At 35.0% G+C, this 15,730-nt stretch overlaps 1 protein-coding gene across 1 annotated transcript; it reads right to left on the bottom strand.

The window, feature by feature from the left end:
• Window positions 1-2,644: 2,644 nt before the first annotated feature.
• Window positions 2,645-5,833, bottom strand: LOC142518669 (LOB domain-containing protein 30-like). The gene is made up of 2 exons (XM_075621465.1): window positions 5,180-5,833; window positions 2,645-3,284 (listed from the first exon to the last, which is right to left on the bottom strand). The coding sequence occupies exons 1-2, from the start codon at window positions 5,537-5,539 to the stop codon at window positions 2,868-2,870; spliced, it is 777 nt and encodes a 258-aa protein (XP_075477580.1). The 5' UTR covers window positions 5,540-5,833; the 3' UTR covers window positions 2,645-2,867.
• Window positions 5,834-15,730: the final 9,897 nt, after the last annotated feature.

The following is a 15,730-nucleotide window of genomic DNA, read 5'->3' as shown; positions in this document are numbered from 1 at the left end:
TAGCGACGGTTGTAAATCAAACCGTCGTAAATGTGAAAAAGTGACGAGAAATTTAACAATTGTAACATATTTCGCAGAACCGTTGTCATAAATGCTCAAAACAACCGTTGTCTTTGACCCCCAACTTTCAACAATTTTATAAAACCGTTGTCTTTTGCTTAAAAAAACGCTCTACGACAACGGTTTTAACTTTTTAACAACGATTTTAGTTAAAACCGTTGTCGTAGAGGTGGTGTTGATTTAAAAATTTCTTTTAGTGTTATAAGATCAACTCAAATATTCAAGATTAAATATCTTAGGAGTAGATTTTTCTCAGTCTAGATACATCAACTCAAATACTAAAGATAAAAGGATCAGATTTTGACTTTTTGGGCTTGAACCCGATCACGTCAACCGTTAACTCGAAAACCTCGAATCGCCGAGCTAACTTCGACCGACCAATATGTGATCGCTCATAATTAATTCAAAAATAAAATAAAATCGAGAAAAGAGATTAAAAATAGATGCTTTGCGAATGTCCGGTGTATGTAACAACAATGTTTATAATTATAAGTAGAGTAGTTGGTTGAATAATAGTAGGCCACGCACGTCGCGACTTTCTTGGAAGTCTCATGCATTTGGTTCGAAGTGGCTTGAAATTTGTTGCTTCCCACGTACTTATCCCTTTGGTTGAAGACCAATCCCTAAGGGTTACAACTTGGGATTAATTAAATACAGTTTTCATGTGTAATGGCAAAACAAGGGCAGACCAGAATATAGGTCAACACGTGATGGATAGTGATGGATTTGGAATCATTTTAGTCATCTCTCCACCTGCTTCGTTATGATTTAATTAAGGAAAAATTTGTACGAGACGATCTCATGAGTCGTATTTTGTGAGACAAATCTTTTATTTGGGTCATACATTAAAAAGTATTATTTTTTATGTTAAGAATATTACTTTTTATTGTGAATATCGGTGGGGTTGACTCGTCTCACAGATAAAGATTCATGAGACCGTCTCACAAGATACCTACTCTTTAATTAAATAGATACAAAAAAAATTGACAAAAACTTGTGTGAGACTGGTATCACATGTCGTATTTTGTGAGACAGATCTCTTATTTGGGTCAATCCATGAAAAATTATTACTTTTATGCTAAAAATATTACTTTTTATTGTGAATATCGGTAAGATTGACCTGCCTCACAGATAAAGATTCATGAGATCGTTTCAGAAGAGACATACTCAAAAAAATTTGACGCCTATATATAATTTTAAATTACATATATAGAGCAAACTTAATTATAAAAAATTACGAAAAGTAGGTTCTTATTGTGGAGTGTTCTCTTTTCATTCGTTTGTGATTAGGCCTTTGGCTCTTCATCTCCCCAGAAGGTAATGGTGAAATATGTCAACGCTTTCTCTCTCAATGGATTAATGACATTATCTAGCTGTTTTGCACACATCCTTGAGTAAAAGATGCTTAATCGTTAATGTAGGATCAATGATCCTTACACTATCAAAATTTATAATCGATGGTAATATAATGATTCTGCAATTCAAATATCTAAAATCCGTTCAAAGGATCCGTCCTATTTGTACAATTCGGAAACTTCTGCAGGATCAAGAATTTATTTTTTCACAATAATGTCACTTTGAAAAGTGAATAATGCTTTTAAATTCCAAATCTTTTTCCAACATTAATGTTGTGATAGACCAGATCCAGTCATTTATACTACATTTGTACTGACAAAATTATAGTCGATCAAACAATAATTTATTTTGACTTTACCCAACCCGAAACAACATGTAATTATTTGTGTAAAGATGTTGAAAATCAAAGTGAATACATATAAATTTCAAATTATAATTGAAAAATGAAACTAAATAATTTCAAGAGAATGTGAATCCAAGCAGGGATTGAATTCGAATCCGAGCCTCAGTGAACATCTTACACAGATTTATGGACTCAAATCCAGTCCAGTTCATCAAAAAAAGAAAAAAAAAACCCAGTCCAGTTATGTTTACAGACCTATATTTTAAAAGTATAGATGGTTCATAGCGCTTGGCTCAGATTCCACATGAATTGTAAATGGCCCGTTTACTTTGAAATAATAATATAGTAATTAATATAAGATCATGCAAACTTAATAAACAACTAGCATCGATGTACACGTTGCGTTCTTATTTAGTCGTTCTTATAGTATTTACTGTTAGTTATTAGTTCGTGGAGTTTTATAATTTGTTATGACATGATATTATCAACATTACATATTATAGAATACTAGAATTTGACCAACGTGATAATTATAAAAATTGACGAGAAATTTAACAATTGTAACATTAGAATTATCATAAATTAGCCACTCCAAGAACCATATTCTTTATATATAGTATAAGATAACTTTAAATAATATATTGAAATTTTAAATGGAACTGTAATTGAAACACGAGCTCAATAATCACTTTAATCGACCAGCAGACTTTGTAAATATATGTATGTACAATTTAAAATTTGTTACACCTTCATTTTCAATATAATATTTTTGAACGATTTAATAATGTATGGTGCCCACATTATATTTAATTTTTAAAAATTATAGTTTCATGCATAGTTCTACTTTTAATTAAGACAGGGAAAATCAAAGAATGAGGTTACATAAAATCTCATTAGACATGCAAAAGAGTTCAATAAACAAGAAAAAATATACATATATACTAGTACTAGCAGAAATTGAGGTCCATAAATCGATCAACGAAATTTTTTGCCCAGCATGCAGAAAGAGACACAAAAAGAAGTAATTCTCTCGAAGATTAAGGTCTGCTAATACGTTAATAATCTGTTATTGGAGTCAGTTTTTTTTTTTTTTTTTTTTTTAAGAATTTTATCTGGGCTGTGGTGGCATAGTTGAAGCATGGTTTCTGCAAGTAACTGTCTGATTTGCATGTCTATTAAGGAGCTCCCGAGCTAGTTCTTGAAGATCCCCGTCTCCTGCGGCGGAGTCAGATGATGGTATCTCCGGAGACGATCCAGCGGCGGCGGATGAAAACTGTCGTGGGTTGTTGATCTGCTGCCGCTGCTGTACTTGGAGGGAGTTCCACGGGTTCAGTATCGTTGGATCGAAAAGTGAGGATAAGTCGTACGTTACAGGGGATATTGAAGATGTGGGTAAGTCCGATATAGAGAAGGCGGAAGGCATGAGAAGCGGTGGCGGCTGCTGCGGCGCTGGTGGTGGAGGTGGGAGCTCGAGGGTGGCTAGGTGCGCTTGCAGGTAGGAGAGTTCCGCTTGTAAGTTCACCACCTGTAAATGTTAGAAATAATCAAAATTTATTTCAATATGAGAAAAAAATTCCGATAATTATATATCATGGGACTGCTCGGATAACATGCATAAAATATAGTCAAAATTTTAGACAATTGCTTGTGAAAACAAGCAAATTAAAGTGACGAGACCATTTCTACGGAGACATGCGTGGCTTCTGTTTAAAGCAACCGAACAGCTACCGTACGTGAAGATGATTTTAAACAATGTTCCAGTGATAAATTAATATACGTACTCGAATAATGTAAAACCCGATTTGAAAAAAAAAATAGTCAATTCTAAACTATAACAAGCAGGGTAGTCGTCTCATCCAAATTAGAAATTTTGAAAACATTAAATTTATTTAATAAAAAAGTATAATTTCACTTCCCAAAGACAAGTTTACACCAGATCAGTCATCAAAAGAAGAGTAAATTAAATCAGTAGTTTTTTTTAAAAAAAAAATATATTTAGGATTGGAGGATCTCGAACATGAGATCTCTGTCACTACTTGAAATACAACTTCGACCAAATGCGAGTGACATGTATTGGATTAAGAAAGATTTTCTACTTAAGTTTTGTTAATCTGTGTTCATGTAATTAATATTATGTTGATTTTCACGCATGAATCTCTTTTGATCAAGACGATTAAAAAAATTATGAATTTTCACACTTTAGTAAATGACAGCATTACCCAAAAAGCTGCAATATTTGGACAAAGGACCCCAGCTCTGCCCTAAGCGTTACACAAAAACGCCCGACCAATTCCTTAATAACAGCAAATATAATATTCTTGATATAATTATATACGTACACACACACAAAGAGTTACAGACGCCTTCCACATTATAAGTTCATCAACCAGAATCAGGTGTATTGATTTCAGCAAAGCACACAACTGTTCCCTCCATGCACCACATCATGGTCCACAATACCACAAATCCTATATATATATTCTAACATCTTCAAAAGCAAAATGTGCGTACGTACAAAGAAAAACTGTGTGGTACAAATTTTATGTTAATTTGAATTTAAAGTTTGTGAAAAAAAAAATTGCACCCCATAATTTTTCTTTGTTTCATGAATTATTATACGTAACAATTTTGAAATATATATCTACAGAATTATAAGAGGATATTAATATTGTAAGTGAAATATGAGAATAATTAGAATAGATTTAAAACGGCATATTTAAATTTGAAAAATACTCTAGGTGGTATAAGAAATTTGAAGATGCAGCAAACTCAAAACTTAGTACTTACTCAATGACAACTCAATAATCAAACTCAAATCCCAATTTCTGAGTTTCCAATGTTGTTTGAAAGCAAGAAAATCGAGACTAGATTCGGTGATTAACGAAGTTAACAATTCATTTAAGAATCAATACTCTTTTATCCAAGAAACCATGTATATATTACCCTCAAAATTTTTTATCACAATATCATATATTGTTGGTCCAGATGCAGATTCAGAAAACTTTACTCACTGTGTTCATAACCTGTCAAATAGTAGCACAAGATTCGGATTGCAAAAGTCCCGAATCAAATTTTTTGAGTAAATACGATTTTTAAGGGTAATGAAATAGAACTTTAGAAGACATGAAACAGAAGAAGAGAACACTCAAGGGTTGTCATTAGTTCACCAACTCCGATGAGACAGATCTTTAAGAATAAACCAACCACGACCAATGCTATTAATTATTGATGATACTCACCAAACCCATCATCAATCTTCTTAGTACTATCAAAAAATTTGAGTGTCATTTTAACCAAGCTACAAGCGAGGTTGATTATGCAGATGTTTGGAGATCAAGAGTTCAATTTTTTCGAGCACAATCACTAGCTGATGCATGAAGATGAATCTTTTGATGATTTAATCGATCTATAGTGAATTACCTGTTGCTGAAGAGCAAAGATATGAGCAACACAGCCATAAACAGGGTCCCGGAGCCGGGATTGAGCCTCGTAACAAATGGTAACAACCGAGTCGAGCCGCTTGTGTACCGGGATGTGAAGCAGTAGCTTAGACACATTACTGGCGCCAAACACCTTGTGAACCGCCGCGAAATGAGCTGCTCCTTGCTCCGAGTCGAAATATGGCGCAAATATGCACCCTGCCACGCACTTCCTCCTCAAGAACTTGCATGCTCCACAAGGCCCTCCGCCGCCCCCGCCTCCGCCTCCTCCTCCTCCTCCTCCACCGCTTCCTCCACCCCCTGCTTCTGTGCTACTGCCAGGAACATTCGCTGTACTCATCTTGCAAGATTGTTTGATCCCAAGCACCAACTCAATGAATGAAGTTGCAGCAATTTAATTTAATAATAACATGTTTAGGGTTTTCTTGAAAAGGGCACTTGATTTTTTAAGAAGAACAGATCAAGAAAGAGATAGGATTAATATTTTGGGAGTGTATATAAATTGAATTTTGTTGGATTTAATTAGGGTTTGGTGGTATATGCTGTATTTGGGAAGAGGGGATTTTAAACACTAAGTGAAGACTTAGAAGCCACGCGATGAAGCAAACCCCATTAGGTGCTTGCGTGAAGCAAACATGCGATAAAGCCACCTGCCTTTCTATTCATCTCCTTTCCAATCGTGAATTTTGCTTAACAAAACACATGTTTTAGTTCGTCTCCGAAACATATAGACTGTGCATTGTATACACCATCATGTTCGTAACACGTCATTATTATTCCACTATATACAGGTACTTGTAAAGATGACCGCATACCCACATGATAATGTCAGCATCCTACTCTCTCGTAAGAGATGATCGAGTTGATAGAATATTTAGACAATGATTATATGTTCGATTCTTGATCGTATCAAAATTTTTTTGAAACACAAGATTTGCTCAATAAACATAATTTATCTAACTAAAATGATTTGCGGGCTAATACGTTAGCCCCTGTACTTACCCAACGCAGCACGCATGATGATAGCGGTAATAGGTTTTAACACGTGGCATCCTATATTTCTCAAATATGAATATTTTATTCATATATTTATAGTTTTGAATTGAATTTGAATTAAAGTTTATTTTAAGAAATGAATTATATAAATTAACTAAGCAGTGGCGTCTTCACCATATCGTAGTCAATTTTTTAAAATTACCGTAATCTATACTCATGTCTTCGTATCCATGTGTATTTTGTAATATGAGTAGGCCTCTTGTGTGATCTCACTAATCTTTTTAGATCGATCAATCCTACTGATATTCACAATAAAATGTAATACTTTTAGCATAAAAAAGTAATATTTTTTTATGAATGACCCAAATAAGAGATCCATCTTACAAAATACAACTCGTGAGACTGTTTCACACAAGTCAATATAATTTATGACTTTCCACAATTAAAGCTAAATTTTATATAATATTTATAATATAAAATATATTATAAATTTATGTAGAATAACATATATTACGCACATGCATGTTTTAAGGTGCATAGAGGGCAAAAAAACGCCAAAGTTAAGTTTCCCTTTCTTTTTTATGCTGAAAATTAGGACCTTCTTTAACTCGTTATTTACTTGTTTATAGAAAAGGCCAAGTGGAAGAGGTCTGACTATATTGGTAAAATAATCTACTAAACGACACTATTGCCCCTAAAATGATTACCGCATAAATAAAATTTTTAAAAAACATTTTTCTTAAGAAATCATGTTTTATTATCATTATTAATATATGCGCAATTGATTAATCGATTAATTAGTTTCTCAAGTTTATTAACGTCGTCTATATATGAAAATCTTGCACGTTCATAATTTTGAATGTATTGTAATATGGCCATTCAACGAACATTTGAAGATATTTATAATATTTTAGTTAAAATAAAGTCAAAGGTAAGATGTAAATAAGATTTAAGAATTTAAAAGTCAAGGTGTTGGGTGCAATAATTGTCCCTGTTTGGTAGAGTGATCGAACCGTGGTGTTTGAGCTGTTGTGCGGTTTAAAAGATTTGAGTTGTACCATTAGATTTAAGAATTTAAAAGTCAAGGTGTTGGGTGCAATAATTGTCCCTGTTTGGTAGAGTGATCGAACCGTGGTGTTTGAGCTGTTGTGCGGTTTAAAATATTTGAGTTGTACCATTACAACAAGTTATCGCTTTTGGTAAAGTGGTAAGCACTCGATCCTACAATTGGTATCAGAGCCAAGATCACGGGTTCGATTCTCATTGATTGCAAGGAGTACAATTATTGGGAGAGAGATTGTTGGGTGCAATAATTGTCCCTGCTTGGTAGAACAATCGAACCGTGATACTTGAGCTGCTGTGCGATTTAAAAGATTTGAGTTGCACCATTATCACAAGCTATAGCTTTTGATAAAATAACAAGCACTTGGTCCTACATAAGACTTCTCTTGGACAAGTACTTTAAAAACGTTTATATTTTATAATTGAACAAAAAAACTTAAAGTATGTATTTGCATAAGATTTTGGTAAAACGTTTTTGAGAAATACATTTAATAAATATTTCTCCAAGTAAATTTTTTATTGCCTCAATTGATAGGTTTTTTATGGGTTTAGAAATGAAAGTAATAATAAAAATCAAAACATATTACTTTTTAATTATAAAAATATTTTTATAAAATAATTGTCCAAGCGCATATTAAAACAACTTTTATATATATATATATATATATTTGTGTGTGTATGTGTGTGTTTATGTTTGGACATGTACAATCTACTTTATAGGGTTGCAATAAATAATCAACATTAGATAACTATGGTTGTCACGATCGTACCGTAAACACTTTATGTTAATTGTAATTAATAAAACACGGATGATTCATCAGTTTGTGTTAATTATTAATATAATGGCCTGGAAATTGGCAATAGGAGTACTATTTGTTCTTTAAATTTCACTTTTAATCTCCCAATTAAAGAGTACAAGTATTTAACCCATACTATGCACGGAATGATATTATTAAATATTAGTGAAAATGAATATATATTTAAATTGAAAAAAATTATATAATTATAAAAAATAAAAATAAAATAAAAACTATTTTTCGCTAATTTTAAAAATTTTTTTAAATACAATGCATGTCGATTAATTTTTTTGGCTAATAATCACTATCATATCTCAAAATTTTAGATTGTGTTAGCCTAAGTCAATGACATTGTGGGGAACCGGACGCTAATCATGTTCTTAATCCTTATTAGGACAATTTAATCAATGAAAATAAACATGGTCTAAATTTTTTTTTTTTTAGAATACAAAGAGGAAACGTTATGTAAATCAATCTGAAGTACATATTAAATGCAAACATACAAATCCTGTATTGTCTACAATAATTCACTAGGTTCAACTACATATCAGTACTGACTCCTAATTTACTTATGAGCCCGGATCTCCACGCTATCTAGTCCAGCCTCGTTCTCTTCTTGACCCCGATCATGTCCCACCTGTTGTCATGCACACATACAAACAAGACAACAGCCGGATAACTCCGGTGAGAATTACATTCCCAGTATAAATCATGTATACATGCCTTTCATATAAACAATATAAAAGCATGAAATAAACATTCATAACATGTATCAAAATCCGAACATGAATCAAATATTCATCACATGTATTATAATCCTAAACATGAATCAATATCAAGAATAAATTATATTCTACACATATATCATCATCAGGAACATAATTCCATATCAAGCAATGAATCACTCTCCGTGATTCTTAGACTCAGACTCGACTCAGCCCTAATCTAGGGATCCCGATCGGAATAAGAACATACACCCACCTACACTCCCGATCGGGGTGGTGGTATGTTCTTATTCACGGACTTTGGCTCTTTCCATATCGAACACCAGTAATAAAAGAAACTCCAATTCTATCCACTCCGATATAGCCAACGTCCGGTGTCTTGACCTAACCGTCACAGACTTTGGCATTTTCACCAATATCCTATCTTGTGACATCGTGCAATGTGCCCGTGGCGATCCCACCACTATTAGGCACTTCTGTCACAAGATCACTCGTGTACGACTAGACGTATCCGCCTGTGACTCCGTACATCAATCAATAAATCAAAGATATCAATATCATTCAATTGCAAATAACAATGCAATAAAATAAAGTATGTGATTTCGGGAGACTCAAGTCAAACCTTACTCGAGTTGTGCAATCCCAACTCAACATTAATTTATACCTTTATCTTCTCGGTCTGACGAAGTCGAAGTCTCAAAGTCAAATCTGTCCATATCAATCTGAAATACAATATCGAATCAAGATACAATCTAATCCATATCGACGATATCACGATATAATCGAAATCACTACCGAATCTGATCAATATCAATTTACTGATTTTCGACGGTATAACAATACAATCTCGATAACCCCGTCAATCTCAACATCACCGATATAATACCCGAATTCATAATCAATATCGGTACAACTTATAATCAATAACAACACAGTTCTGATATCGAATCTCAATCAAATCAACTCCGAAAATCATAACAAATACATACACAGTCTGTTCTTCAATCTGACTTTAATTATACGATGTTTATTATATCAGAAACACCATATAGGATTCATATTCAATTCTGACAATACCATAATTTCAAATCATATCTAAACGTAACAAAACTTACGTCCAGTTATAGCCTGCGTCGATAGAAACTCAGTACTGAAGTCAAATTCAAAATCTGACGGACAGATTTCTCGTAAATCTCAATTTCCCACGCCGAAGCAACTTGAAGCCTTTTTCCCCGTAAGCTCTCAGCTGCTGAATGAAGATTTGCATGTGTGTGTGTGTGTGTGTGTATATATATATATATATATATATATATATATATTTATATATACACATCTCGTGCATGTAAGGCAAGTGGCTAATCCTTCAACCTGCACGTCTCGCGCATATGCGCGACATCACTCGGCGCATATGCGCGAGACAATATGTCTCGGCGCGTTTGACTCACGGCAGCTCGCGCATATGCGCACCCCATCGTCGGGTATATGCGGGAGACCTACTGTCTCGTGCAATGCAACTCGCGCATATGCGCGCCTCCATCCGGCGCATATGCGCCAACTTCTCTGGACATTTCATGCATGTGCGCGGCTCACGTCGCGCATGTGCGCGCAACTCTCTGCCTACCTCGCGCATGTGCGCGGCTCACGTCGCGCATGTGCGCGCAATGTTCTGTTCCAGCTCCTTGGCTACTGGACGCCTCGCGCATATACGCGCCCTCACGCCGTGCGTATGCGCGGGGTCTTCTGCCAAACCCGCGCATGTGTGCGCATCAGATCGCGCATGTGCGCGGATGGCATCTCCCTCGCACATATTTCGCTTCTTTTCTCGTCTTTCCCGGTCTGATTCATTCCGTCTATAATCACATCAATTAATCACTAAATCATTTCAGATTAACAGGATAAATTTCTCGGGCCTTACATTTCTCCCCCCCTAAGATTCAATTTCGTCCTCGAATCATAGGCAATCAGATCATATCACGGGTAATCATATCAACACGAAAGAAATGTATACCGGAAGTTAATCAGAAAACTCATTTTAACGAACTACTTCCAGAATCTTTATCTCATTTCAGATTCCATTCAGCAAATAGTTTCTTCAATATCATAACGATTCTATTGAACTTTCACAAACGGAATAGTCTTTGTTCGGAATCATTTTTCTTTTATTGATTCTCATTTCCAATATGGAATAATGCTTCAAGAAGTATAATCTCATAATACCACTCGAAATAACTGATAATAGAATCAATTTCACAATACTGGCAATACCACATCCGTATATACCAATTAACAGCTCATAATAAATCAACATTAACATCTCCTATCAACTCTGATAATTCCAATCAAGGTTATATTCAATTTTCAACCTCAAATATCAACCGTCATCATCTGACGTTGATATATTCAGTCTATTTATTCTGAGTTGTCTTTATTCTCTTCTGAATCAGTTTCAATTTCTTTTTCATATCTGTGATTCTATCCGATCCAATCTCAGGTATTTCGGAGATATAATTCCCATACGAATAAAATCTGCAGTTCTCACTGTACAATGCATCGAATGAGTCTATCTCGATACTCATCTGATAGCTATCGTTATACGATAATTTACAAGTGACAATAAATCATGTCAACTAGTGCTAAAATCCAGCACTACAGTTCCTGGATATCCTCCAGTATCAGGATAGTTGCTCCAATTATCTGTCGATCTTTAGACAATAAGTGAAATAGTTTATTGTATATTCTGCCAAAAGTACAAAATCAAACGAAAATCACATTCTGATATAATCAACTTTGGCATTCATTACCATCTGATCCCTTTTTCTGACATAAATCTCAGTCGTCTGGTCGTATCCGTACGACATCCTGTACAACATCATATAAGCAGATTCAAGCAATCTGTTAATCATAATTATATCATAGCACAATCTTATCCAGATTTCAGTAGTGTCGTCATAAAATCCATAGAAATGTACTCTCATTTCTATTCAAGAATCGATAGTCTATATAACCAACCTCCTGGTTTCTATTTTTCTGTCTTCATCTATCGACGATGCATATATTTCAGTACAAGCTCTGCTACAACAGATCTCCTCTGTTTATATCAAAACTGTCTTTTTGAATAATCATACATTTTCTGTCACCAGAATAAATACTGAATCGACTATCGTGAGCTTCTGACTATATCTGTCATTTCAGATTCGAAATATTCGGCACAAACAAGTTGATTATTCACATATAATACAATATTACCTACCTGATATTCTGATCGACACCCTGTTCTGATTATCGAAACCGAGTTCTGAACATTCTGGTTAAACTTCTGGACTGCTTTAATTTCCAAAATCAGCTCTGCTTCGGCTGGAACTGTATATACTCTCAACGGTTCCCAATAATCGGTATCACATCCTCGACGTTGTTTAGATCAACTGCTATATCATCTTCGGATGTAATGTCCCCCAAACAATATAATCTGTCTTTAATACTGTTTTAGAACAATAACAATTCTCAAGCAATTTCAAAAACAACAGTCACATATCATAATCTGCTCAACTCATGAAGAAAAAATAATAATAATAATAATAAATTTCTGACATTTCTGACTTGGTGTCATTCTCAGCCACTGATCACTGCCTCAGCTGTGCTAATATCAATCGGTATACCATATTTGGATATCACATACTCGGAATATAATCTGTTTCAATCAAGATTCATATCTGAATAATTTCTGTATACAACAATTTCAGTTCTCAGATCCTTCAATACAAGATATTCGATTTAGTCAGTCATATGCCACGATTATATCACAAAATATCATAGATAAACGGCATAAAATCATCAGAATACCTCTGAATACCGGATTCATCAACCCATAATCAGAACTGAAGTATTTTACAGAGAAACACACAATCAGATGTAACTTTCGGTCAGTAAATCCTCTAACTGATATTTCAATTCTTTCAAATCAATCAGTATCATTCTGTATGGACTTATAAAATAAAACCAGTACCTGGTATCAAATCAAGGAGGAAATCACTCTCCCTGATATAAGGCAAATCAAGAATTTCATCTAGAAAGACTTTAGCATTTCTCCTGCTACTGACAAATCAGCTCATGGTATATTCATTTTCAGTAATCAGCTGAATGCATACGGAATTACTCCATTCCTTTCGATAATCCTCGAGTCATAAATAATACAGATATCAAAGGAATTTTAAATCGAAAATCCTTACCGTATATTATTCATTCTTCGGCCATTTCAGGTCCGAATCTTACCATTTCCTGGCAACAATCTACAATAGCTCTGTACTTGTTAATATATTCATATCAATAATGCTGCCAGAATCAGACAATACAAGTACAACATAATCTAACTCAATCTCATTCTCACTTTACTGCAGTATACGATATTTACAGAATTCACCGGTATTAATATTTCCCCCAAAAGATAAAGAAATCAATACTACAGTATCTACAGACCCAATAGAATAAAGCATATGTCAATGCAATTCATACAGAATCATGTATAAGATGTACGAGAATCTCCCAATACATATGGGACAAAATCATAAAAGAACAGATACCTGTCACTACATCATCAAGTGCATCCTGGATCTGTTCCTCGGTCACTACCACCAGATGCCTCTGCTCCCTGGAATCTTCGGGAACCTCTCTGTGGACATACTCTCGCAAAATATCCTGACTGTCGACAGATACGGCAACTACCAAATACTCCTTGGCATTGCTCAGTGGGATGTCTTCCTCCACAGGCTCTACAATACACTCCAGTATAACTCGGACTAGAATCACTGGAGCTAGATGAACCGCTCGGTCCGCTCCCTAATTTCTTAAATTGTTTCTTTCGAGCTTTCAACAAATCTGGCTTCCCACTTGTACTGCCACTATCAAATCTGAGGGGGATTGCTGTGTCTGGGGTCGGATCACATCCAACCTTCCGCGTTGTCGACTCAAACTTGCATCAGCTCTCTTTGCTTTATTCAAAGCATCACCAAAATGCTGGGGTCGCTCTACCTTTACCAAGGAATATATCTTAGCATTCAATCCGTTGATGAGCTGATCCGCTACAGCTTCATCATTCCCAGCTATAAGAGGAGCAAAACGTAATAAAGTAGAGAATTTAGCAACATATTCTTCATTATTCAGTTGGGCCCTGTTTCAAATTCTCAAACTCTGCTTTCTTGTCCTCTCGGTACGAAACTGAGAAAAATCTTCGATAGAATTCAGTTCTAAAGATTTCCCACGTAATTAACCGTACCACGTTGTTCTAATACTCTTTTGGTTGTAATCCACCAACTCCTTGCGACGTCGTGTAACTGGTTGGGCACTAGTTTAATTCTCCATTCGTCTGAATACTCAAGTGAATCAAACAATATCTCTATATCATCTAACCAATTCTCACAATCATCATATGTCTCAGTACCTCTCAGAATCGACGGTTGAAATGACTGAAACTGTTTCAACTGTATTTCCATCGGAGTTTCTGACACATCTATCTGATCAATCGAATTACTACATCTTTCCAGAATTATTCGAGGAGGTATATCTGATAATCACCAGAGTTAGCAATCACAGGAGATAAATCAATCTCAGTCCCTTTCTGATCGGCTTACCTCTGATCAAGAATTGATTCTGATTCATTTTCAAATCAGACATATTACCAAATCAACTCAGATATTTAGGTAACATGTATTTAAAAACAATAACACATAATATCATGCTAGCACACACAATGTAATTCAACATTATATAAATCACATGCTAGCAATCACATGCAAGGAAAGAAAATTCATTCTACCCCATTCACTAGCCTCTATCTTAGTCTAAGGTAACCTACAGTTCTGGAGCCTACTGCTCTGATACCACCTGTTGTGGGGACTCGGACGCTAATCATGTTCTTAATCCTTATTAGGACAATTTAATCAATGAAAATAAACAGGATCTAATTTTTTTTTTTAGAATACAAAGCGGAAACGTTATGTAAATCAATCTGAAGTACATATTAAATGCAAACATACAAATCCTGTATTGTCTACAATAATTCACTAGGTTCAACTACATATCAGTACTGACTCCTAATTTACTTCTGAGCCCGGATCTCCACGCTATCTAGTCCAGCCTCGTTTTCTTCTTGACCCCGATCATGTCCCACCTGTTGTCATGCACACATACAAACAAGACAACAGCCGGATAACTCCGGTGAGAATTACATTCCCAGTATAAATCATGTATACATGCCTTTCATATAAACAATATAAAAGCATGAAATAAACATTCATAACATGTATCAAAATCCGAACATGAATCAAATATTCATCACATGTATTATAATCCTAAACATGAATCAATATCAAGAATAAATTATATTCTACACATATATCATCATCAGGAACATAATTCCATATCAAACAATGAATCACTCTCCGTGATTCTTAGACTCAGACTCGACTCAGCCCTAATCTAGGGATCCCGATCGGAATAAGAACATACACCCACCTACACTCCCGATCGGGGTGGTGGTATGTTCTTATTCACGGACTTTGGCTCTTTCCATATCGAACACCAGTAATAGAAGAAACTCCAATTCTATCCACTCCGATATAGCCAAACGTCCGGTGTCTTGACCTAACCGTCACAGACTTTGGCATTTTCACCAATATCCTATCTTGTGACATCGTGCAATGTGCCCGTGGCGATCCCACCACTATCAGGCACTTCTGTCACAAGATCACTCGTGTACGACTAGACGTATCCGCATGTGACTCCGTACATCAATCAATAAATCAAAGATATCAATATCATTCAATTGCAAATAACAATGCAATAAAATAAAGTATGTGATTTCGGGAGACTCAAGTCAAACCTTACTCGAGTTGTGCAATCCCAACTCAACATTAATTTATACCTTTATCTTCTCGATCTGACGAAGTCGAAGTCTCA

Source organism: Primulina tabacum, chromosome 11 (assembly GCF_025594145.1).
Source record: "Primulina tabacum isolate GXHZ01 chromosome 11, ASM2559414v2, whole genome shotgun sequence".
Lineage (NCBI taxonomy): Eukaryota > Viridiplantae > Streptophyta > Magnoliopsida > Lamiales > Gesneriaceae > Primulina > Primulina tabacum.
Note: the sequence above shows the minus strand (reverse complement) of the source record. Positions and strands in the feature narration are given on the sequence as shown.